The sequence below is a fragment of the Paramisgurnus dabryanus genome, chromosome 1 (genome assembly GCF_030506205.2).
Source record: "Paramisgurnus dabryanus chromosome 1, PD_genome_1.1, whole genome shotgun sequence".
Taxonomy (NCBI): domain Eukaryota; kingdom Metazoa; phylum Chordata; class Actinopteri; order Cypriniformes; family Cobitidae; genus Paramisgurnus; species Paramisgurnus dabryanus.
Window position 1 is genome coordinate 1,435,327 of NC_133337.1, and position 26,668 is coordinate 1,461,994.

Genomic DNA, 26,668 nt, shown 5'->3' on the forward strand with positions numbered 1-26,668 from the left:
TGTTACGGCCGGTCACACTTTCCGGCTTTCTCAGCGAAAAAGAATCTAATTTCCCTATTTGCACCTGCTGCTTATATACGCACCTGGCGGGGCGGCGCCAGCATTATGCAAATATCTCAATGCCAAGTTCATTGGCGTTTTAGTAGTATTCGAAGCAGATTGGTCTCTCTAAGCGAGTTCCCAATTCGTCGGTCACGACGTGACGTCTCCGTTCCCTCCTTCAGGGAACGAGGGTTACATCCGTAACCGAGACGTTTCTACATCAGAAATTAAAACAACAGTATAAGTTTACAAACAAACAAGAAATTAAAGGGGACATTTTACAAGACGTTTTAATGTGTCACATAAATCTTTGTCCCCACAGTACGTATGTGAAGTTATAGCAGAAATATTATATAGATAATTTATTATAACATGTTAAAATTGTCACTTTGTAGATGTGTCCTTTAAAACGCAAATGAGCTTATATCTGCATTAAATGACAGTGTCGTGGTTGGATTGTGCAGATTAAGGGGTGGTATTATCACCTTCTAAGATCACAAGGGGAGCAAAATTACAATGAGCTATTTTTTTCACATGCTTGCAGAAATGGTTTACCAAAACTAAGTTACTGGGTTGTTATTTTTCACATTTTCTAAGTTAACAGAAGCTCTGGGGACCCAGTTATAGCAGTTAAACATGGACAAATTCAAATTTACATTAATATTGCTAATTATATTTTATCCGCTATACATTACCTGTTGCACCGACTGGTTGACTTTAAAGCCAGGGATAGACTCCAGCTTATCCAGTGTTCCACCTGTATGTGCTAATCCTCTACCACTTATCATGGGCACCTAAAAAACATACTGTAAGCATCTGAAGTAACTCAGTCATGTGAAGGCATCTGACCAGTCAAACATGTCAATGATCATAAAAGTTACACAGTACATACTAGAGCAGTCCATGTCTGTGTTCACCAGGGGCCAACAGTATGCTTGCAATTTTTATGAGCATTAGCAGATAGATCATAAACTCTATGTACGAAAGTTTACTTTTAAAAAGGTAATAGCTAGAAACCATTTTTTGCTAATTGTTCTGACAGTATGTAAAAATTTGCCAATTAGCAAAATGCATTTTAAAGTAATTTGTTGGTAATTGCAAATAATGTTGAATATTAGTTAGCAATTACTAAATGTACTGTAACCAACAATAGCAAGACAGATAATAAAAACATCAAATCCCATCTCACTTTACTAACAAATGAGCATGGAAGACAATGTGTGAATGGTCTGAATGGATGAGAAGAAATTAAAGTTTAGGACTGGCTCTGTGGTAAGAGAAATGTGTTAGGACCTGCAATACCAGTTCTTCAAGAGAATGGGCCATAGAATAAAAGTAGTTAAATAATATTTAGGTGTGTGGCATCTATTGTTTTTCATTGAAGAAGTCAAATTGCATTAATGGCTGCATTGTCTTATAGGCAGGTTCTGTTGTACATTTGTACATGAAAAAAAAACACTTGCAACCATTTTTCTAAATAGTCAATAATACCGAATATTATAAAGGAGGTAAGGACTTTGTGTCTTGATTTAATATATACGTTTATATTCTGTACCTTACAGCCACACGCAGCCAAAGCAGGTGCAAGTGGCAGGCTCACTTTGTCTCCAACTCCACCTGTTGAGTGTTTGTCCACCACAACCCATTCATCCGACCAGTCAAACACTTCCCCAGACTTCATCATCTCTTTTGTTAATTGTAGGGTCTCTTTTTCAGACATGCCCTTTAACCAAATGGCCATGAGCATAGCCCCTGTAGTAACAACGTGATTGTAGTTAAATGCATATACTATAGAGCTTTTGGCCGTTATGTACTGTATCTTATTTCTGTTTAATGCACCCACACTGAAAAAAACAACTTGTAAAATTTACATAAAAAAAACCTCGTAACAATTTGCACAAACTTTTTTAAAGTAAAATTTACTGCTTTTTTATAAGTAAAACTTACCTACTAAAATCAAATAAAATTTACTTAAAATTAATTAAATTTTACTTAATTATTTCATTTAGAAGTTAGATTTATTTTAATCGTTTAGGTAAAGTCTACTAGGTTTTTTTTGAAAATTGAAGCATTGCTGTCCTAATAATATTAAATAAATCGTATTTTCTGTTTGTTATTTTCTTTACATATTTCTATGGACCTAGTTATTTTAGTGTTATAAATGGCATTATAACACAAAATTCATGACTGACAACAAGTCAGTCATTGAATAATCTTGATTCTGAACAGAAACGCACACAAACGTTTTTTCTGACATGCATTATCAGCACTGTGGAGAGAATTACAATACAATGTTCTGAACAGGGTTCATGTAAAGAAACACTGATCACCTGAACGGTGACTTCACAAAATTATAATTTACAACAAAACAACATCAATAATATAAGAGCTTAAACCTTTATGACATTTTGCTAACAAATATTTAAGTAGTTAAAGTTCTTATCAGTTCTTATTCTGTGATAAAGCTTAAAAAAAAAAATATTCAGGCGCAAAGAATTGTGGGTATTCCTTACAACATGTGCAAATAAATGTAAGTAAATTTTACTTAGATTTTTTAGTTTAATGGATTTAATATTTTTAAGTAAAATGAACTAAGATTTTTTACTTGAATCTGCTAAAGTTTTTGATTAAAATGTACTTAATTATTTTAGGACTATGTGCAGTGACTATAAAACAGTTAAATAATACAAGAAAATATCTAATAAGACTTACTATTCCCACACAGTTCATTTTTTACATGAATTAATTGTGTATATATCATCATTTTACTTAGGAAAATCTAGTTCTCAATAAATGTTAATATTATTATGTAGAAATTATGAGAGTTAATCTAATAAATATTACTACATCAAAAAGTTCGTTTTTTCAGTGCAGTGCAGTTTGTTGCTTACCTATTTGACTATCTTTTATAGCTCTCGATTTGACCCCTTGGACAAAGGCATGTATCTCTTCTTCAGTGAGTTGACCACCATCACGTTTGAGTCTGATGAGCTCAGGGAAAGTGATTGTGTTGTTTGTATTTGACATCTTCAAATTTAGTTTAGTTGTCTTCACTAGCCAAGACCCGTCTAAACAATGACAATATTCAAAAGTAAAAATTCAGGGTTGAGCAAGTAAAAAGATAATGTTTGTTTGCAGATGCTACTTATGGTGAATAGTTAAGAGTCAGTCTGCTTGAATAATAACAATTCATTGCATTTGTAATAAATTAATGATCTCCCTTATGAAAAATAAGTTTATTCAAGTGTACTATGAGTATACTTCTTTTAAACTAAAATTAAGTTAGTTAAATTAAGTATACTTTCAGTTTACATTTTATATACTTCTCTAAAATGTACTTTAGGTACTTCTCAGAAATATACTTAAATTGTACTAAAGTATACTTAACCTATACTGACAGAAATGTTTAAGTATATTTGGCCTATACTTGTTTACTGACATATACTTAAAAGTATAAAGTAAAAATGCAACAACGAAAGCTACATCAAGAAAGCTACAAAAAGCCATATGAATAGCCACGGTGAAAAATAAATATACTTTATTTTATTGTATTTCAAGTATATTTAACTTTACAATAGTACATTACAAATATACTTAGAAAGAAGTACCATCTTTAAATATATTGAAAGTATGCTTACAACATATTTGCTTACAATTTAACTTTTAACATATTTCAAAATATTTATAATTTAGTATATTTTCTAAAAGTATACTTAAAAAAAAATATTCTTAGAGTTAAAGTTCTGTGCAATTTTTAAAGTATACTAATTTGAACTTATTTTAAAGTTTATTTTAGGTAAACTTTATCTGTTTGCTTAAAGTTATCATTATAATAATGCACTGACATCATATTTATAAAATACATAGCATCCTTTAGAAACAATATATTTTACGTAAATTTTGAAAGTATGTAGTGTACAAATGTATATTATCTTTATGGATAATCTTTAGTGTTAGTAAACTAGTAGGTTATTAATTTTGCCAGTATTCTTTTACTATACTTTTTAGTTAACTAGTAGTTTACTAGTCATACAGAAAGTGTACATGCAAGTGTTTTGTTAATGAACTCTTATTAAACTAATAGGTTATTAATTTTTTGCTGCAGGTATACTTGCAAGTATTCTTTTACTATACTATTAGTTAGCTAGTAGTTTACTAGTCATAACAAAAGTGTATATGCAAGTGTTCTGTTAGTGTACTCTTAGTAAACTAGCAGGTTACTAATTTTGTGCTGTGTGTGTGTGTGTGTGTGTGTGTGTGTGTGTGTGTGTGTGTGTGTGTGTGTGTGTGTGTGTGTGTGTGTGTGTGTGTGTGTGTGTGTGTGTGTGTGTGTGTGTGTGTGTGTGTGTGTGTGTGTGTGTGTGTGTGTGTGTGTGTGTGTGTGTGTGTGTGTGTGTGTGTGTGTGTGTGTGTGTGTGTGTGTGTGTGTGTGTGTGTGTGTGTGTGTGTGTGTGTGTGTGTGTGTGTGTGTGTGTGTATCCTGTGTACATATTAATTTAGTAATTTTTATACTTGACATGTACCTTTTAATTGTACTTTCAATTTGAAGCTAAATCTTTTGTATGCTATCAGTGAGCTAATAAAAAAATAATAAATTAAAACATTATATACATATATACAACCCCAAATCAGAAAAGTTGGGACACTGTAGAAATTGTGAGTAAAAAAGGAATGAATAATTTACAAATCTCATAAACTTATATTTTATTCTCAATAGAATATAGATAACATATCAAATTTAGAAAGTGAGACATTTTGAAATGTCATGCCAAATATTGGCTCATTTTGGATTTCATGAGATCTACACATTCCAAAAAAGTTGGGACAGGTAGCAATTAGAGGCCAGAAAAGTTAAATGTACATATAAGGAATAACTGAAGGACCAATTTGCAACTTATTATGTCAAATGCAACATGATTGGTCATAAAAAGAGCCTCACAGAGTGGCAGTGTCTCTCAGTAGTCAAGATGGGGAGAGAATCACCAATTCCCCCAACGCTGCAGCAAAAAATAGTTTTTTGAGTTTCTCAGAGAAAAATTGAAAAGAGTTTGAAGTTATCATCTACAGTGAATAATATCATCCAAAGATTTAGAGAATCAGGAACAATCTCTGTGTGTAAGGGTCGAGACCGGAAAACCATACTGGATGCCCGTGATCTTCGGGCCATTAGACGACACTGCATCACATGGAGGAATGCTACTGTAATAAAAATCACAACATGGGCTCTAGAATACTTCCAGAAAACATTGTCGGTGAACACAATCCACCGTGCCATTCACCGTTGCTGGCTAAAATTCTATAGGTCAAAAAAGAAGCCGTATCTAAACATGATGCAGAAGCGCAGGCGCTTTCCCTGGGCCAAGGCTCATTTAAAATGGACTGTGGCAAGTGGAAAACTGTTCTGTGGTCAGACGAATCAAAATTTGAAGTTCTTTTTGGAAAACTGGGACACCATTTCATCCAGACTGAAGAGGACAAGGACAACCCAAGTTGTTATTAGCGCTCAGCTTACACATCTGGACATCAGACATTGTCGCTTTCAGGGAAGACCTTGCATTTTCCAACATGACAATGCCAGACCACATACTGCATCAATTACAACATCATGGGTGCGTAGAAGAAGGATCCGGGTACTGAAATGGCCAGCCTGCAATCCAGATCTTTCACCCATAGAAAACATTTGGCGCATCATAAAGAGGAAGATGCGACAAAGAAGATCTAAGACAGTTGAGCAACTAGAAGCATGAATTAGACAAGAATGGGACATATCCTATTCCTAAACATTGTTCCTCCTCCGGCTGTTTCTTATATTTAACTTTTCCAGCCTCTTATTGCTACCTGTCCCAACTTTTTTGTGTGTATCTCTCCATGCTAATCCAAATTGAGCCAGTATTTTGTATGACATTTCAAAATGTCTCACTTTCTACATTTGATATGTTATCTATATTCTATTGTGAATAAAATATAGACGATACACGCTGCCCTGGATCTCCTTTCCTAGGTAATCTATATGTTGTTGTTTTTTTGCTTGTTATATAAATGAACTACGTTTAAAGAACTTTGTTGTTATTTATTCTTAGCAGAGTTTACAGGAAGTTACGTGCAGAACACGACAGACACTTGTTTATGTTATTACTGCTTAAACCGTCTATAAGTTTATGAGATTTGTAAATTATTCCATTCCTTTATACTCACAATTTTTACAGTGTCCCAACTTTTTCTGATTTGAGGTTGTGTATAGATTGTGAAGACTTGCAAGTTGTCATGAATGTGGCTGAATCCCCTGAAAATTAACTTTCATTCTGGACTCCATTTCTCATAATGCCACATACCTGGACTGATTACTCTGACACTTATTGGACTGCCTAAATAAACTCTCTGGAAACAATCAGTCAATGCAAAGTCTTGATTTACCCTGCTGTCATCTCTGAGATGCCTGCATGCCTGCCTGCCTATTTGTATTTATTGATATTTATCTGTTTTACCCAGAGTATGTTTATTGCCTGCCCTGACCCTTTTGCCTGTTTCATGACTATGAGATTTGCCTGCCCTACATGCTGTGTTTGCTGTTGTTTGACCTTGCCTGTTGGAAAATGATTGTGTTTAATAAAAGCCTGCAAATGGATCCTCAGTGTCAAAGAGCTTGTTACATAAGCAGTACACAATTAGTAACCTACTAGTTTACTGAGAGTACACTAACAGAACACTTGCATGTACACTTTTGGTATGACTAGTAAACTACTAGTTAACTGTAAGTATAGTAAAAGAATACTTGCAAGTATACCTGCAGCACACAATTAATAACCCACTAGTTTACTAAGAGTACACTAACAGAACACTTGCATGTACACTTTCTGTATGACTCGTAATCTAACTAAAAGTATAGTAAAAGAATACCTGCAATTATACCTGCAGCACACAATTAATAACCTACTGGTTTACTAAGAGTACACTAACAGAACATTTGCATATACACTTAAAGTATAAGTCTAGTAAAATACTAGTATAATCATGAGTTCACTTACAGTACAAATGAAAAACTTACACGTTGTGCACTTAAAGTTGACTACTCTTACACTTATAGTTCACTTAGAAGTATACTTTTATATACTAAAAAGTGGGCCAATTTAGTCCCAAGCGGTATTCAAGTAGTACACTTACGAGAATACTACTAGAACATAGATGTTAGTATACTTTCTACTCAAAGTATACTTAAAACTACTATACTCCAACATTTCTTAAGTATACTAAATAAAATGAACTTTAAGTATACTTCTTTTTCGTAAGGGCTACGAAGCAATGATAATACAAATATTTCATTCAGAATGTAGCAAATGCAATAAAACTGTTCTGTAAGTCTTTATGATAGTGGTAGAAACAGAAAAGTCAAAAAATCCACATCACCTAACAGCAGCCTGCTATGACAAAATATGTGACCTACTGTACAATGTTAAAATTTATACTTTAATTTGTTAAGAAATTGAGTTAGAAATAAGAGGTATCTGTTATGATGACTTCAAAACAAAACCAGTTTTTAGGATTTAAAAAAATAGAATACACTGTAAAGTGTAAAGGCAGCAAAGATTTTTTTACAGTGTACATTTACCCGCAGATTATATACAGTAACATGGTAATAGAAAAATAAGAAAGCTTTCGATTTTATTTTAAGCTTCCTAATGTTTAACATTTGCTTGCACTACAGTATGTAAAGCAAAAACCTACCTTGATGTACTGCAAAGTAAATATCTGACCAAGACACAACCCTTTAAATCCTTGCACTCAGTCAGTGATATATTAACCTGCTCCTCTCCTCTCTGTATGTGTGCGCACTGCATGACTAGTGCTGTCAATAGACTTTTTATTGGAGGAAATCTACACACCTACATCCAGGACTTTAGGCTATCAGATGACAACATTGCTAATGAATTTGATTAATCCAAAACAATACAGAAGTTGAAAAAGAAGTTGTTTTGTATAATAGCTATAATTAGATAATATAACATTTATTGGTGACTTTAAAGCGTTAAAAGACTTTGACATGTTAGGCATTAAAAAAAACAGAGCTTGTTGTCACATGGGAAAGTTGTCACAAGGGTTATATGTCAGTAGCCGAAGGTTTTCAGTCAAAAGTCCAGCTTGTTACAATAGCTCTAAGAGTGGCTACTGTATATTTATATTGGTGATGTTTCTTGTGTGGATGAATCTTTCCTGTAACCAAAATCTTTATTTTTTAAATAAGCTGTTGGGTACCCGAGTTAACACAATAAACCACACTGAAAACTGTAAAAATACAAAAGCAGATTTAGAAATCCCCACAGCGTTTACTAAATAGTTAAACTGTATTCTGAGGGCAAGGGTATTTTTTATAAATGACAGTTTTGGGACAGGTGTCATGTTTTATGTTTGTACAAATTCATTAACATTTAATGTGATATTTTTTTTATGTTATTTCTGTGTTATTTGTGTGTGATCATGTAAAAGGTAATGACAGCTTTAAACCAATGTTAAACTCTTGATGCATTAATTTGCAATCCACACAGAAAAGCCATCAGCAAAATGTTTGTATTCATTTTAAATTTCTATAGCCATCCTAAAACATGTATAAATAATGAATAAATCAGATCCAGTTTTTCTAGATGAGGATGATATATATTATGATTAATCCCCACAGCCTGGGAGATTCTTTAATAACAGACAAATCAAATTAAATTTTTGTGTACATTTTCTCATTTAAACGAAACGGAGTGTCCAGAACTCGATCCCTAAAATCACGTCATCCAACAAATAATACAAAAAGTCAACAACAGAAGAGAGAGTGTCTAAAAGCCTCTTACACCAGTATTTCATGATGTACTACTAGGGTGTGAGTGTGAGTGAGAGAAGGTTGAACTAAAGATGTTTGGATTCAGTTATATTTATACAGATGGCTTATAAACAACAGCACCCACATCTTTGTGCAAATTTACCAACTGGAGGAGACACACATTCGAGGATTTTTCCTCTGATGGCAGAATTTGACTGTAGGTTAAATGTGTAAACCACACAAACTCTGATTTTTCCAGCTTACAGAGTGAGACATACAAGTCAAGCTAGTTACCTGATCATTGTGTAATGATGCACAATATTAATGTTTGATTATCAGGAGAGAGAATTGAAAAATAATTATATATTCAGATGCTTTGGCAAAATTGTACATTAGACACAATTTGGTTGTACTATAAGGATTTTGGGAAAATAATTACATGCACTTCCCCAGATGGGGATTTTAGGTTAAGGGCCCAGAAGCAGTAACTGCAATATGTCAAAAGAACTGGGAGATTTTTAGACACAATTGTGAATACTTATAAACTTTGTTAAAAAGCCCTTAGGTCGCATATTCTGCTCATATTGTTCTAAACTAAAAGCTTTGAGAAGCATTAAATTCCAAATGAGTAATTGCACAATACAGAACCAAATAGATCATGGCAAAAAAACATTGTCTTGGTAAATTCACAAATTGATCGGCTTGAAATGATTGACTGCTCATTTATCAAATACAAAAAGTAACAAATAAATGTATACCTACAACTCATAATATTTTAAATCTTAATTTTAAACAAAACTACATTCTACATATAGTCTTAATGAGCATTTATTCATAACCGACAAAAGTCAAAGGTCTGTCTGAAATGATAAAAATAAAAAGTGAACTAGTCCAAAGATGTGTATTTATAACTCACAATCACAAGTTGTACTATGTGCAAAAAAAGAATAACTGTTTTAATGTTAGGGTATCGTGATAACTGACAAAAAAATAAAAAGACTAAATATGAAAAACTCAAGGGGCATAAGACAAGTATATCTTACATTATTCTCATCTCCTTTTTTAATAAATATTTCCATATATCATATACATATAAAATCAAATGTATTGAGTGAAAATATCTATATTTAACTAATTTTAGATGGCGGCAGTATTACCTAAAGGCCACACTTGTATTGTATTGGGAGAAGTTTTTTTCTCCTGGTTTAGGGCAGATTGTCAGATCCTCTCTTACTTGGACATGTTGCATTTAAATGCCAAGTCCAGTCACGCAATACATCTTAATACCATTAGCATGGCTTTCTAAATTTCAGTTGCAAGATGGTTAATGAAAATACTGTAAATTCTGGGCACTTGGAAGCATTGGCATCCTTTACAGAAGAGCTTTCCATTCTTTATTCATCCATTTTGCTCCCAGGTGGATTCTGCTTTCTAGATTTCAGACGTCTATCTTGGAAATAAATATAATCCGTCGAAATCCAGACATTGCAGATATCCTTATACTTCCTTTGACAGTGCAATCTCCGGCTGTAGTGTTGTCCCACACCTTCATTATTGTAGTTTGAATTGTAAAACATGGCACATACTGTAAAAGAAATGGCTGCTTGCTAGCTATTTCATTTGTTATTGTGCAGGAAACCCCATTTAAAAAACATGGCCAGGTAATGTAATTCTTAAGATTCCTATAATAATTCTTACTATAAATAGAAGATATCATATTGCGCAATGGGTCCGTGTTCCTTTCCAGCATGTACATTTTTTTCTCAGTAGTTGAAAAAGTAAAAACAAGTGATGAATGTGAAGATCAAATGTGTGAATGTAATATCAAGGGTGCCTGAGTAAAGTATTGTGTGAGGGCTATTTTCTAAAAGAGTGGGGGCGGAGTTTAGTGTGTTAACTTTTCACCTAGGTGTGTGAAAAAAATGTGTAATAAAAATGACAAATGTTAATAAATGTTTTTATTTTGTTTTAAAACAATTTAAATTATTTAGTAATAGGGTGTTGAACTATTTCCTGTATTATTGTTCACCTCAACTCTCTAGCAGCTGCTTCAGCGCACGTTCAATGTTCATTCTGTGTCCCACTCGAGTTACTCCTAACTCAGCCAAATCGTCCTTGGTGAGGGCGGGCAAGTGTGCACCTTCAATCTCATGTTCCAAAAACCGTGCACGGTGTTCCCCTAGTCCTACACTCTCTAGCCATTCTCCTACATCATACTTACTCCACAGTGCTAGGGGGCGCTGTCTGAATGGTCGCAGGGCCAGAAGAGGGGCTCCAAGTACCGGTGAGGGGCAAGGGGAAGCGCATGGGGAAGGTGATGGAGACCGGCTGCGTGCTCGTGCACTAGCGCTCCTCATGACGAAACGCACCTCCTTGGGCTCCTGGGGCAAGCTCAGGCTAGAGGACTTGAGGATAGTATGATGGTGGTGATGGGGTCCAAAAGTACGAACGGGGCCCAGCGGTTCACTCCTTTCAGTGGTGGCTCCTGGGCTTGGAGTCCTACGGGTCACAGGGTATCGGCTCCCAGGCCGGATCGTAAAGGTGGTGCCGTAACTCCTCTGAGAAATGGTGTGCAGCTCCCCTAAACTACTAAAGAGTCTACAAGAGAGTGAAAACATACAGAAAACTAAGAGATGTGTAAGTGTAGAGGAAACAAAAATTAAGAAGAGTTTGTTCTGCAATGTCTGGAATCTAATTTTTGGAAACAACTTGAATGCTAATCTGAGAGTATAATAAAGCAGATCCAATGCGGTAAGCACTGGGTTTGGGTTTGTTAACTAAAATGGTGCAGAGCATGGAGTGAGAACTTAATGCACTAAAATGACAGTTAGAGCAGTTCATGTAAAACTGGAGTCCTCAGAGGAGTACAAAGTTTGTTTTAAAGAGTTGGAGATTCAGTCGGTATTCATTTATTGAAGGTATGCATTTTGAAAATATTCTTCCTAACACTAATGCAGCAACATAAACATACTACTAGTTGAAGGTATGTGTCTTATAGTAATCTAAAATACAGGCATGTTTGACTGCATTAATTATTTGAAATGTAAACAAATATCTTCTATAGAAGATTTTTATAAAACCAGATCAAGTGACCTTCAGTGGTACACTGAAAATTCCAGTTTCTTTGCTTATGTACAAAAAGCTGAAATGCCTCAGTTAGAACCAATTACCGCACAATGAACCATTTTAAGCTTTGAAGACAAGCCCACCACAGAATTTGCAGCTTGATTAATAGCTGCAGAAATGGGTTTTAGTAAAGGTTAGTTAGATAAGGAGTTGTTTTTACCCACAGAGCTAAAAACCTATGATTTACTTACTCCTATATTCTCCTCACATCTGTAAGGACATACAGACACACACACACACACACACACACACACACACACACACACACACACACACACACGTGTGTTATGGAAAGGCAGTTTAACCATGTGTGTGACTAAGGGTGTCAAAGGTCATGTATTGCTAAAAGATATCGAAAGTTTTGCTGTGGTTCATGCAAGTGTGCAAATAATATGTTTTGTGCTTTATGTCCATTGTTGCCCAGTTGGAACAGTTTGTGTAAGGTCTTTCTTACCTAGCCCCTCCCACCGGTGACCTTCTGCCAGGATCAAGTGGCGCTCCCATTGGTGGCTCCTCCCCCAGTGAATGAGTGTCCTTGCTTAATAACTCTGCCCCCATAGCAGCAGGCCGACTTTCATCAGCCCCACCCACTTGGGTCCGGGGCTCCTCCCCCCAGAGTTTGGAGCGTCTTTGGAATAGGTAGCGTGGACGAGTGGGGCCTGTACTGGGTGGGTGTGGAAGCAGTTCACTGTCTGATGACTGTTTAAGCAGTGGGTCCCTGAGATGAGCGGGGCGACCACGACCCACCCCACAACGTGGTTTGCTTGCATGAGCGGAATCTGTGCTCTCTGAAGACAAAGTGGACATGCTGGAGACTGTGGAAACAGTACTAGTGGTCTCCATATGAGGGTCTTCAACCCCAGAGTCCGCTGTTGAATCACTTGCTTTACCAGAGGAAGTGTTGGCTATTGATGGTCGTGATCCACTAGGTGATATGCTTAAAGTGGATTTGGGTGTTTCTTTACTTAGAAGGCCATTTGCAAAGGGTTGAGGGGGTGGTACAAGGCCTATCTTTCGAAGCTCCTCTCTTGTTTCCTCATCGCTTGAGGAGAGCAGGGCAGGGGGCAGAGTCACTGTGTAGGGCTCTGCATCCTCCTCCGAGCTCATAGTCAGACTTCGTGCAGTTAGATTTGAGAGGGTCGGAGCAGGGGAGGGCAATGTGGGTGGGATTGCTGGTTGGCTATGCTCTGTATCCATTAGTGTAGCCTGGACACCGTGCACATTCGGTGGCACTAATGCCTCTTCCAAGCTTCGTCCAGATCCAGGGCTGCCGCTTGTCATCTGGCTAGCTGTTTCTGTAATACTGACAGGTTCCTCTCTCCATGAATTTGCAGGAGGAACCTCAAGAGGAGCAGGGGGTGTTGCTCCTCCCTCTGTTTCTGGCCTCTCCACTGCTCGACCTTGAATAGGAGAAGGTGTGGGTGAAGGTGTAGGAGTTGGTGTATTGCGACCACTAAGAGCCCGTTCCCGTGCAGCCAGTGCAAGTGCTAATGGAGAGGAGGGATCCAACGGTCGACCTGTTAGAGGATGTATAAAAGTGGTGCCACCTGGTGGTGGGCCAGGGGAAAGCATAGGTGCAGGTGGAGGCAACTCAGCCAATTCATCCACTGAATGGGACTGAGAAAGTAATGGAGTTGTCTGTGGTTCCGTTCCAGCACCTTCTACGGACAGAAAAACGCTGGGTCTGCGTCGAGCCCCAGGGGGTGTGATCCTGGCTCGTTCCGAGAGAACTTGCTGTTGGAACTGCTCTGCTCTGGTGCTGTGCGGAATCCTTGACCCTCCCAAAGGAGAAGGGTCTCTACTAGTCTGATTACCTGCTCCTTCCTCAACTGGTCCCTGCTTGACAAGTGGGCTCTTTCTACGTTGAGGCTTGGTTGGAGTAAAAACAGCACTTAGGCGACCTACATTAGCATATGGGTTCTCCACAGGTGGCCCACGCCTACGGCCACGTTCAGGAGGAACAGCTCCAGAGGTAGGCGTTTGTGGCCTTGCTATAGGGGCAGGCTCCACTGGCAGGTGGGTGGTGTCCTGGAGAATTATCATGGAACGGGTTTTACGTTGACGGTCAGTTGTGACTGGGCCATGAAGCTTAGGCTCCACTCCCGGGCGGAAGCTAGATCTGTTCTGGTTAGCAGCACGAGAGGGAGGAGGAGGTGGAAGAAAGGAAGGAGGTGGCCCTGAATCAAGAAAGTAGGGAGTCGGAGGTGGTGGAGGAGCTGTTTGCGGAGGGGGTGGAATACTGTCTTGTCTAAAGCTGTCAGTCATTGAGGAGCTTCTAGGGAAGCGATGCTCTCCAATCAAGGCAGAAATTCTTTCGTCTTCAGGAGCACCTACAAAACAAGTTTTACAAAATTAAAAACTAATATTTTTATAATTATAAAAAATGTAGTTCTATACAAGAACAACTCAGCTGTAAAAGGCAGTTCCACTATGTTAGTGGTTTGCTATGCAGGTGCGACTGAACCTGTTATGGAACTTGCATTCTGTGTCATTCACAGCTGATAGCCCTTATTTACACTTGTGGAGTAGGGAGATTTAATATGGAAAGAGTTTAACCAGGTAGTTGTACTTTTAAAGAGAACAACTCGATTAATTTTTTAAGCAATATGTTCTTACCCTTAGGTTTGTACAGTTTGTTTATACATATAAATATGTGTGCAAAATGAAACTTTACCAAATGACTTGGTTCTGGACATCCCCCGAGGCAGCTGTATGTGACTTTTGTCCACACCCCAGGACACTCCTGCATTTAATGGCAAACCCTGTCTCTCTAACAAGGACTATACGTAAAAGAACACAAAAGAAACATTGGCCAGAATTCAGTTTTGTCAGAACAAATAAACTAGTTCCTGATTCAAAATGCTATGCTTTAATGTCAATACTACTCATACCACCATCTTCTGTCTACCAGATTCAAACTCTAGACAATATAGATTATAAATAAAAACTGATCACCTGCCAAATTCACTGGCGGGACTATCTTTAATGACACACTTTGATTACTACACTGGTGATGTGCACCATCTGTTGTGCATATTATATCATAATATACCTGGTATATACAGTACGGCATACAATAAGTTGTTTAATGTAATTAGGGCTAAACTGGAATTCCAATTTGAGCTGTTTGCCTGAAATTTCGAGGATAGTAGATAATTAACAGTAGTATCAGACTCACACTGATCTCAGCCTGTGTGATGCGACGACTTGTTGGTCTCTGTTTCACAGTGGCTGCTCTGGAATCTGAATCCAGGGGGCGAGGCCTCATCACTACAACAGGTTCTTTGGGTGAACTTAACATCTCATCCAGCTTCTCTGTGTGGGACACACATATGCATAAATACTTAATTCACATTCCAGTATTCTGGACTGTCCTTTGCTTTTATATCAAAGAAGACCAAACACAAACACCAAGTGCACCAGAAAATAAAAGAATGCCAGTATAAAAGTCAGAAATACAAAAACAAATACAGTACTCACACACAACAGCAAATTTTGTATGTTTACAGTCCACATTTAAGGTATACATTAAAATACCAAAAGAAAGACAAACATACACTTAAAATGACACAAGCTAATGAAAGGATAGATAACAATTATGACACTCCATGCTAATCTGCGTATAGAACCAGTACATTGAGCTAGTCTCACTTTGATGATGTCATATCTTACCTCCCCTCCTTCTCCTCGACGCTTGTGAACAAGAAGCAAGGACAATCTACAATTCCTGATTTAGCTCACAGATGTGTATATTTATAGTCACTTTTAATAAGCATTGAATAAAGCAGTTTCATTGTATACTGTTGTTGCTTTACTATGTTAATTCATTCTCCATGGATCAAGCTTCCAGTGATGGTCCAAGTCTGTTTAAACTTGAGTTATCTGTGACATCCATATGTGTTTGCATCCATATTTGCATGTTTGTTAGTTATTGGCTTACCCAGTTCCTCCAGTTCTGCAGTCATGCTTTTGGAGCGTAGGGTCAGGCTGGTGCTCGGGTCTCTCTTGGGAGGTGGTGGGGCTAATGAATCAACACGGACAGAACATTTTTTATTTATATTTTCATATTCATAAGTCCAATCAAAAGAGAAAAATGACTTGTGTTTGATAAAACCTTTTTTGCGGACCACATCCCCAGTTTCAAGTTTGCGTGTGACAGACACCACCTTCATTATGAGCCGACTCCCACCCTGCCGAATTAGAGACACCACCTGCCTGTGTCCCACTTTTACAACACTCACCCCATTTACCTAATGGGTAATAGAGAGAGGGGCAAAATATTTTTGTATGTATTTTGCAAAACCTATCAGATGCATGCTATTCTTCATGAGTCTAACAACTGCTTACAGTTCTTATCTTCCATAAACTTGAATACTCATAACAGTAACCTTTAGTGCACAGAACACACATTTTTGGTAATGATGAGCCCTGAAAAACTATTAGTAAATATTTTTGTACCTCTATGAGAAAATCCCCCGTCCTTAATCCTGCCCTCCATGCAACTCCCTCGAGGTCCACTGATTCCAGATATTGCAGTGCAGGAAATGCAGGTGTTGGTGTGAACTCTTCAATTGGTGTCTCGGCTGAGAATATGCAGGATTTTAATGATTGCAATTTTGTGTATTTAAATTTCAATTTATAATCACCTGTGTGTCTGTGAGTGCTTATATTTCAGACCTTTAGCTCCCCGAAGCACAAAGCCAAATCCTTCACTGTCTCTTTTCTGCAACGTTGCACTTTTTTCTTCAATAACATAATCGCTGTGAATTTAAATAAATAAATAGTCAGATGTGCTGCATTGCCAGTATTCTCTGTTTTCCCAGACTTATCCTCATACCCATAATTCCACACATTGGCACCAATTGTAACAAGGAAATAAGAAAAATATTTCTACCGCCATACCATTTGTATTAAGGTACTTTAGTATGTATACTGTACTTTGCATCCTAAGCAAGTTTTCTTGCCAAATGTAAATTTCTGTAAAGTTCTGAACAGATTTCTCTGATTGGATAAGCTATATAGTCTAGATGTTATAAAATAACTATAGACACTTCTGTATTGTATTAAATAGGGCCGGGACTCGATTAAAAAAATTAATCTAATTAATTAGAGGCTTTGTAATTAATTAATCTAAATTAATCGCATTTTAATCACATATAAATATTTGACCTGAGAACATTAAGAAGTAATTTTTTTACACTCTTAGTATACACTCTTAGAAAGAAATTTTAACACATTATGTGTCAGTTTGTGTTGATTTTGTGTTCAAGTATAACACATGTTGTGTTAAAAGTAACACAAAATGTGTTGTTTCAATAATAACACAGAGATTCCAGGATAACGCAGTTAGTGTGTTGTCCCAGAATCAACACTAATGTGTTGTTTTTAACACATTCGTTCTAAGAGTGTACCATGAATAATGACTGAATACATAAGCTTAAGCAACAAAATATTGTTTATTTTTGTTCAACCAAGTCGTTGTACCCGGAGCCGGGCTAATGTCCACGCTAGCTGCTGTATGTTTTGCATTGAGATGATATTTGAGGCTCGATGTGCTGCGGTGATATGTGAATTCCTTGTTGCATAGCTTACACACAACCATGCTCTTATCGACGCTTACCAGTGATGCGCGGGTCAAAACAACCAGAACCCGACCGAGGTTTTCATCTTACCCGCCCGCAACTCGGACAGTAAAGAAAAAAAATATATATATTATACCCGACCCGCTTCCTGGCCCGCATTTCTTAAAGTAGTCATTTTTTTAATAATTGCAGGGTTCGGGATTCTCGGGTTGTGACTGTCTGTGTTCCGGTACCTATTTGCGCGGATCCCCCACCTCACGTATAAAAACAACAAAACATATACTATATAGCCTATATTAAAATATATAAAAATATGTTATGCACATTTTTAACTTCCACATTATAGTTTTCTTAAGTGGGATTCGGATGTGAAAAGCGCTGCATAATGTACGCGCCTTTAGTCTTACCATTGAAACTTAACTAAATTAAAACATAAGAGGTGATATATAGCTTTAGGCTACATAAATGCTTATTGCTTTAATGTTGCGAGTTCCTCTTCAGATTTTCTTGCTGTTATGTTTATAATAGTTCATTGTTCAGAGTTCATATTGATGATCTTATAGTCCATTTAAAAATGTTCTTACAAACTGACTCTATTCGTCAGAAAAACACCATTTAACTTTTTTCCTTTACCTGCCGTCGCTGTTCTCTGTGCTTGTCCTCCGTCAAAGTAGCCTATTAAAATTAATATGAAGTAGATTTTTTAAAAGTCTTAAGAACACCGCAAATCAAACGTGCTGCTACATTATGCTCTAAATGCGCGTGTAAATTTAACTTCTGGGCACTGCCAGGCTGATTTTTTGAAAAGTAAGTGATTTAATCACTGCATGTTTTGGCATTCGGAAGCATATGCATCAATGAGATGCACGGTGTTGCTTTTAATGTTCTTTTTAATTTATATTCACAAAACCTAACAACAAAACATTGTTTATAATTACGAGACAAATTATTTGAAACGAAATTCGTTTTAAAGTAGCAAACAAAACTTATATTAAACTCGTAATAAGCTAATTAAATTGAAACAAAACAACATTACAACAATATTTAAACCCAACAATACTCAAACATTAACATATAACAGACATTACGATACATGTTAAAATAATCTGTAGTTTGTTGGTAGATGTTTATTGGGCAAAACCTCCGTTGTAAACCATTTTTACTTTGAAATTGATGCGTTGTCACGTTAAAATCAGCTGTTCGTTTAGGTTCCGTCTACTTTTATTTACACTGCAGCACAACCCCGGAGTTTTCGAACTAAAACAGGGTCTGTAGCTTTTACGAATGACTTTGTTAATAAGTGCGATTAAAATGCGTTAAAATGTTTAACGCGTTATTTTTTGTGTAATTAATTAATCTTAATTAACGCGTTAAAGTCCCGGCCCTAGTATTAAACTATGAAAACATTTTTTTTTGTCATTCTTGAATGATGTAATGAAGTACACAAAGTGCAAGCATACTAGCTAATTCTTAATACGTTTGTGAGCACACTTTGCTGAATAAAGCCCATGCTTTACTAAAGAAACAAATTTCTTCTAATAAAATGCACTAATGCACTGTTTTATAACAGTAGACATACTTCAGCATATTGTATGAGAAACCAAACCATATCCCTCTATAAACCGGAAATGTATCAGCTTTCAAAATCTACTCTTTTATGAGCGAGGATACACAAGTGTCCAATGTGGAAGTGTTTTATCAAATAAACATGATGCACAAATAAATCTCCTTCCCCTTCACATTGTCACGTCTTTAAATCAAATTCAAACAAGCAAAAAGGTTAGTATTAATCATAAAATCATTGAAAAGAAGATTCACTTCAGACAGTCTATTTAATGTTTATGTATAGACACATATCATATTAATTTAGAGCACTTTTAAGAATGTCTTTATTCTTATGTAGTGAGGAATTTAGCTGTTCTTCTTGGTCGACCAATTTATTTATCCGCCAAAAAAGGGGACAATCGACACAGTGTTCGAAAAATAAACCTTTTTCGTGGCACAAATAACTGTTGTCAATGTGAAGTCATTCATTGAAATCAATTGTTTTTGTTCTAGCATGTTATCGTTATCGAACATTTGCGCTGAATATACGCACTCAGTGTGTAAAGACTTTAACTCGAGTATGTGCTTAAAGGTGACATAGAATGATTGAACGGGGTATTTATCCTTGTTCTGTGATGTGACATGTAGACAAAAAACATTTTGTTTGGGTCTGTAATGCCTTAGAAGCTTCCTAAAAACCTCTCTCAGATAGCTCTATTGGGGTGGGGGATTTTAAACAAGTGGTTTTGCACCTATTTGGCTCCCCCTACTGGCTTAACTTGCAATCTCATTACTGATTGGCTGACTTTGCTGCCACTCAAAAAATTTAGGCAATTATTTTAAAGTGGAGGGGCAGTGAGATGCCTGTGATATCATAAGCATCAGTTTTTCAGATTGGGCTGTTTTCTGGCTGACATTTCTAAAAGAGGAATTTCTATGAGACTCAGATGTTTAGCATTTCTGGCACTTTTTGTATGTTCGTGAATGCGGGTAGACTACCATTATTCAACAAAGACAAGGTAAACATTTTTTTTCATTCTCTGTCCCCTTTAAATGTATTGTTTATTATTTTTATTTTTAATGCACTTGATATTTAATAATAGAGAATGAACTTTATACAGAGAGTGAGTATGTTATTTCACTTAATGCTACAACCCCTCTGTTCTTGCATCTTTCCTCCCTCGCATCCTAGGGTGGTGGAGCAAAGTCGTGAGGAAAGGAAGCAAGGAAGGAAACGAGGATGCACAATAATAATTGAAAAGCACCCCATCTCATGTTTTTCATCAGGAGAAGTAAAGATTGAAATAGTATGGAGGAAAGGATGGAGAGGGAGTATGTACCTGTAGGAGGTATAGTTGTCATAAGAGCCAACAGTATAGTGCCTGAAAAGTCTCTTGGTGCGATCCTCTCTTGTCTCTGAAAAACAGATGCATGACCACCATTGATACTAAATAACATTACACATTATCTTAACCAGCTGTGACACGAAAACAAAACTTTTATGTCCAAATAATGACACGTGATGCAACAAAATTACGGCCAATCACAATAGCATGATGACATGCTCTCTTGTAACATGTTACACATCTGAAGAGCATCAAACTAGAAAAGATACCTTATATACATTTTATATGTTTAATGTCATGCCATTACCGTAATTATAAGATAATACAATACTTGGAGATGTTCACTTCTGCAGAGTTTTCTATGGGTTATTCTATAGATAATGTGCATTCTTTATCATGTTATGTACTTTGTTTAAATTGACAATAGTACATTTTAAGCATTATTAAAAAGAAATATTACAGTAACTACTTAACTAAATTTTATTAAAATCATTATTTCAACCAGGCTGAAATGTGGTGAATGTACCATAATATACATAAAGGGTGGGTTTTAGATCAAAGGGGTTTCCTCAGTGTGGGTGTGACTACCTGACGCAATACTGCAATAATAGTAACCATGCGACCAACAAATGTGTAGTACTGCCGCTTGCCACAACTGGTTAGGTAATACTTCACAGTACTTGACATAATGCAGTGTCCGAAACTATAGTGGATGTTTTCCAGTGCACTCAATCCCCTGATGCACCACAATACAAGAACATGATGCCACGGCCCGTATCCTTTCCACTCAAACTCTGTCTCTAAATGCACCTTAATAAATTTACTCTATAATTTTAAAAGTACTGTTTATATTGTCATTTATTCAAGTGAATTATATTTGTGATGTAGGAAATAGTGAATAAAGGTATAAGTAGCAATTAAAAACACAAAACATATAAACATATAAATTCTTGCATATAAATGATGTGTGTGCACTTACCAAGTCGCGGGTCATACTGTCTCATCTGGACCTCCTCTACACAGTGCGCAGGAAACCAGCCAGTTCGTCCTTTAACCGATCCTTCCCAGAATCCTCCCTCACCAATGCTTAACACTAGTGGTGATGTAATATAATACATCACATTACAACATTTGCCATAAGAAAACTATTAAGAACAGGAAATGTATTTAATCTCAACATAGAATGACCTGACTGACCTTTGACCCTCTCTCCACGGTTCAGTGTGATCTCACCCTCGCCCTGTGGGGAGTGGGAGCTAACGGCTATGAAGGTACGGCCGGGCACCGCACTATAGAGCCGTCGCTTTGGCCCCCGAGGAACAGCAGGAGGACTTGGCTCTCTCTGGACGGGACTGCCAGGGCTGAAGTGTGCAAGCATGCAAAAGTGAATGGTGACAGTCAACATCAACTTTAATGTTTAATGCTACTTTAACAGTACATTGTAGGCTTTTTTTCAGTTTGTACTGAAAAGCTTTTTTCTTTTATGTTTCAAAGACAGGTGTTTGAAACTATATCGTGGCTGATATAATTATATACAATTTTCATTTATGGGTGAACCATGCTCCACACCTGAGGTGTCCGCGAGCATGTCTCCTGAGGCTCCGGGTGTGTGTATGAGTAGCTTGGGGGCTGCGCTGGGTGGGGACGTTGTCATCGGGCTCCAGATGGGGGAGACTGCGAAGAGAGGGGGCTGGAGACGGGGCGGGCAAACTCTCATCCAGAGCATTATCACTAGCCGATCGCATCAAAGAGCGGCGTGGGGATACGCAGACAGTACGCCGTCGAGACGAGTATGAGGGAGTCTCCCTGAAAGGCACTGTTACAGAAAGAGAGTTTCACACATAGTGGTTGATCACATAGATATATTGTTGTTTTACTTTTGGGTCTATTTCAAATAAGTAATCTCCATGGTTATAATATAAAACCATGAACATTTTGAAAGATATCATACATGCAGATAACAGAATTTAAAGCAGACACACCAATTATGGAAAAAAATTGGGTTTATTTGGGGTGTAAGAATTTGTTTTGTTCTGGCACTTACTGCTGCCAAATAAAGTACAAATACAAATATAAGTACAAATAAAAAGTAAACTTCCTTCTTTCTACTTTCTTTTTTCATTTGAATGTATTTACATCCATAAACCAAGTTACTTTTAGTCATAGACAAAAAAGCTACTGGTGATTGGTGAGCTACTGGCTTTTTGTCTTCTTAACCCGGATGAGGTTGACATGTTGATTTAAGGTTATTCAAAGTTTATTAAAAAGTATTAAAAAAGGCATGTAAGTGTCGACCTACTATTAAATGAATTGGTACATAAGCAATAACTCTCTAAAAAAGCCTTGCAATATTGAACAACCTGCTGGAATTATTAGGTGATCTATCACTGAAGAAAAAACATTTTTTCCTGTTTAATGGATCAAGAGTGCTCTCCAGGAGGTTGGCCGGGATATGATAAAGGCAATTATATACAGTCTGACAGACACTAAAGAAAAATAATACCTTATAGCCAAAAGCATCATTGTACCTCATCTGTAAAATAGGGTGTTAGAATAGGCTGCTACAGTATAGCTGCTTTTTTTAGCTTGTGTACTTATTCAATAATATGGTGAGGTCATGTATATAAAAGGTAGGAAATCTTTAATGGGTCATGGTTTATGGATACAAATATCCAAAATAAAGTCAGACTTTATTAAGGTGGTCATACCATTGGATGTAGAATAATCAACAGCACTTTTAATTGATTTTCTTTTACTGAAAAGGCAGTTTTAGATTTTGAAATATACAGTATTATGTTTTGTACTATTAACAGCTTTTATGTCATGTACTGCTCATGATTTGACCCCCTTTAAACCAGACTTTATTCTAACTTTATTTAATCAAAGCTCAAAGCCATATTCTGTGGGGTTACACAAATAAAATTAGACAATAACGGGTGTAAAATGAGGATTGCACTGATGAATCAAACACATTTATCATAAACGAAAATTAAGAAACGGGCACAAAAACATCTATTTTTGTTACACATAACACAGAGAGAGAGAGAGAGAGAGACGATAGAGAGAGATGAGAGAGAGAGAGAGAGAGAGAGAGATGAGAGAGAGAGAGAGAGAGAGAGAGAGAGAGAGCTGAGGAGAGAGAGAGAGAGAGCGAGAGAGAGATGAGAGAGAGGAGAGAGAGAGAGAGAGAGAGAGGGAGTGAAGAGAGAGAGAGAGGAGAGAGAGAGAGAGAGAGGGAGATTTACAAGAAATTACAAACAGATGACTCACAGATTACATCACACAGAGCATGACTGAGATTTACAAAGAGAAACACACAAATTAAAAAGAGATTAGCTCACATAAACTTTGCAAACATTACATCACATATATTACAATTAGACTGTGGACAATGGTTTGAAAATGAAAAGTTTAACACGAGATTGATATATTTGCCAGATTTGGGCTTCTTTGTGCAATCAAAGCTTTTCTTCTGTCAATTAAATTTTTTGCAATTGCTATAAATAAACATTGGTTTTATTTGAAAGGATACTGAATGCTTTTGAGTAGTAGTAAATCATTTTGATTTTGGTAACACGCAGATGATGGTTGGATCTGGCTTATTCCAGACCTTTACCAAATAGCAACACAGAGTTTTGCGGAAACAATATGCTCAGTTCGGACCAACTCACCAACATCTGAGGTTTTATGAATCTTGATGATTTCTGCCAGATCAAAGTTCCCTGCGATGATGGCAACCTTACCAGCAATAACAAAAACAAAAGCATAATGCACTTGCGAATGCTCAAAATGCTTGACCAAGAAAATAATTAGAGCAGTAAAATATATAAAGTCAGCAAACCAAAGCTACAAAAATACAAGAATTGAATTAAGGGACTCTATGGGGCGGTTTCCTAAACAGGGATTTAAGCTTAAGGCAACTACTAGGTCTTAATTAAATTTGGATTTCCCTTTCAGTCGGTCACTACGACGTCACGTCGTGACCGACGAATTGGGAACTCGCTTAGAGAGACCAATCTGCTTTGAATACTACTAAAACGCCAATGAACTTGGCATTGAGATATTTGCATAATGCTGGCGCCGCCCCGCCAGGTGCGTATATAAGCAGCAGGTGCAAATAGGGAAATTAGCTTTTTATCGCTTCGAAAGCCGGCAGTATCTGCTACTGAGAAGCTACTTTACTCTGTTGGGATTTGATTGCTGAAGTTGGTTGAACTAGCAGTATCACAGCGGACGCTTCGCTTATTCCACGGCTCTACATCTGTTTATTGTTTTGAGTTTAGTGTGTGCGTTGCCTTCCTGTGCGCTCATCAACTAAGCATCTGAGTGAATTTCCCTAAAAGAGTGATACGAGAGAGCTTTGTGCCTTGTTAAAGGCAGCCACTCTCTCGTATATGCGGAGATCAGCGTCCTTTTCAGGATAGCTTTTCGCCCGTGCGATCTTGGATGCGAGAAGTATAAGGGTTCCAGTGACGGTCACGAGCGCTGTCTTCGTGCTCAGGCATCGAGCACTCCGGGGCTGCGTTCGTGGAGAGTTTCTGTTCTCTCTGTGAGAGCATAACCCTCTTGGATTGCGGAGACGACTGTCGTTTCTACGGGAACGCTGTCCGCGCCTTTGCAGTGCTGACGCCGCCATGGTGCGGCTGTCAAGCGCTCGCAGGGCGCCCTTCGCGTCACTACGCTGAGTAGGACGGAGGATGCGTCCTCCACCTACCGGCCTTCTCATCCTCAGCCGGTCGAGGCTCCGGTGGAGACTGCAGAGTCGTGTTCTACGATGTCTGCCGAATCCATTGGACCTCCTTCTGGTCCCGTCACTTCTGCAGCATCAGAGGGGTGTCCATTTTTCCTCCGAGGCAGAGTCGTTCCGGAGATGGTGGCCGTGCCCGCTCGAGCGGCGGAGACGGTAGAGTTGGAAAGGTTAACCCCTCTCCGCCCGAACCGTCCCGCCCACATGATTGGTACTTCGGAGCTGCTCGGGCCTCTCGGTCCTCTCCTCCTGTGCCTTTCTTCCCCGACGGCACGAAGAGCTGACGTGATTTGCGGCCGTCCGGCCGTTCAGCTTTCACCCCTCACCTCCCTCACCAACGGAGCCGCTAAGGGCGGGGACCCCTTCAGTGGAGCGGGATGCGTTCCTGGAGGGACCACCCAACCCTTCCCTCCCGTGTTTGTAGACAGTCGTCCGGTTACGGACGCTGCCCATCAGGCATGCCGGAGAGGCGGCTTCAGCCCTGCACGTAATAACGTTGCTGCAGGCTCACCAAGGATTTACCAGGGAGGCCGCGACCTTCAGTCGTGCGATGTCCACCTCAGTGGTTCAAGATTGCCACCTTTGGCTGTGTCTGGCTGACATGATGGACGCAGACGAGAACAACTTGAATGCTCCTGTCTCACAGACCGGCCTCTTCGGCGAGCCAGGGGATTCGTACAGCTCCGCTGCGCAGACTGAGGCGATCTCCTAGGTCATGCCCCGGCGGAAGAGAGCTGCCCTTGGTCCACCACGCCGGCTCCTCAGTCTGCCTCTCGCCGTCGGCGCCCTGCGGCGACCACCTCCGTTCCCCTCCTCGGACCCCATCTCGGCAGCGCAGGGGAACCGGTCGTCAGCAGCTCGCCCCGCCCGCTTAGCCGCTTCCCGTGAAATTCGGGAGTTTAAGTGGCCAGTGAAGGGCGACCCGGATTGGCAGAGGATCACTCTTCAGGAGATGGAGCTCCTTCCCCCGATAGAGGGTCGGGTGGAAAATCCTTGGTTTGCATATGTTCCACCGGCTGTTCGGCTGGTACCCACTTAACCACACATAAGAGTGCATTCCTCTTCCCTCTCTAGGTCTCCAGAGGATCGAGAGAGCCGTGAGCAGGTTCACACCAGCTCCCCTACCTCTCCTCTATCGCCAGCGGGTGACCTGAGGAGTCCGAGCTCTCCGCTGAGGAGACCGGACCACCAGCACCCTCATCGGAGTCTGCGCTCTCCGTAGAGGAGACCAGACGACCGTTACCCTCAGCGGGCTCAGGTCAGTGTCACACACACATACTGTAGATGTTTATGCTGTCACAGCAGACGCACCGGCAGTCCCACCTGTCTCGCTTCGCTGCCCCACCGCGGGTACTTCGGTAGTGTCGTTATTTCTCCTCGTACGGTGCCTGGGTGCTTGGCTTCAGTTCCCAGCCCTTTTCGTTGGGTTTTACGCACGATCCGCCTCGGTTACGAATCCGGCACACCCCAAATTCGG

At 38.5% G+C, this 26,668-nt stretch overlaps 2 protein-coding genes across 8 annotated transcripts in view; both read right to left on the reverse strand.

Annotated features, from left to right (window-relative positions):
* The window catches only part of tymp (thymidine phosphorylase), a 274,045-nt gene extending 265,601 nt beyond the window's left edge, over positions 1-8,444 (reverse strand). The window contains exons 1-4 of the mRNA XM_065265577.2: positions 7,765-8,444; positions 2,934-3,110; positions 1,598-1,794; positions 738-836 (exon numbers count right to left, since the gene is read on the reverse strand). Coding sequence (XP_065121649.1) covers positions 738-836; positions 1,598-1,794; positions 2,934-3,069 — 432 coding nt within the window. The 5' untranslated portion in view covers positions 3,070-3,110; positions 7,765-8,444. The remainder of the gene's footprint in view (positions 1-737; positions 837-1,597; positions 1,795-2,933; positions 3,111-7,764) is intronic.
* Positions 8,445-8,586: 142 nt separating this feature from the next.
* Positions 8,587-26,668, reverse strand: part of shank3b (SH3 and multiple ankyrin repeat domains 3b) — a 132,731-nt gene continuing 114,649 nt past the window's right edge. For 4 of the 7 annotated variants that reach the window (XM_073815151.1, XM_073815134.1, XM_073815209.1 and 1 more), the window contains 14 exons: positions 24,116-24,182; positions 22,014-22,260; positions 21,642-21,805; positions 21,424-21,537; positions 20,439-20,514; positions 16,649-16,731; positions 16,430-16,554; positions 16,086-16,221; positions 15,912-15,992; positions 15,644-15,664; positions 15,150-15,286; positions 14,646-14,751; positions 12,426-14,301; positions 8,587-11,443 (listed from right to left, as the gene is read on the reverse strand). In XM_073815151.1, coding sequence (XP_073671252.1) covers positions 10,876-11,443; positions 12,426-14,301; positions 14,646-14,751; positions 15,150-15,286; positions 15,644-15,664; positions 15,912-15,992; positions 16,086-16,221; positions 16,430-16,554; positions 16,649-16,731; positions 20,439-20,514; positions 21,424-21,537; positions 21,642-21,805; positions 22,014-22,260; positions 24,116-24,182 — 3,801 coding nt within the window. In that variant the 3' untranslated portion in view covers positions 8,587-10,875. Of the gene's footprint in view, positions 11,444-12,135; positions 12,182-12,425; positions 14,302-14,645; positions 14,752-15,149; positions 15,287-15,643; positions 15,665-15,911; positions 15,993-16,085; positions 16,222-16,429; positions 16,555-16,648; positions 16,732-20,438; positions 20,515-21,423; positions 21,538-21,641; positions 21,806-22,013; positions 22,261-24,115; positions 24,183-26,668 lie in introns of all 7 variants that reach the window. The other 3 variants (XM_065265576.2, XM_073815189.1, XM_073815181.1) reach the window with 3 other exon arrangements.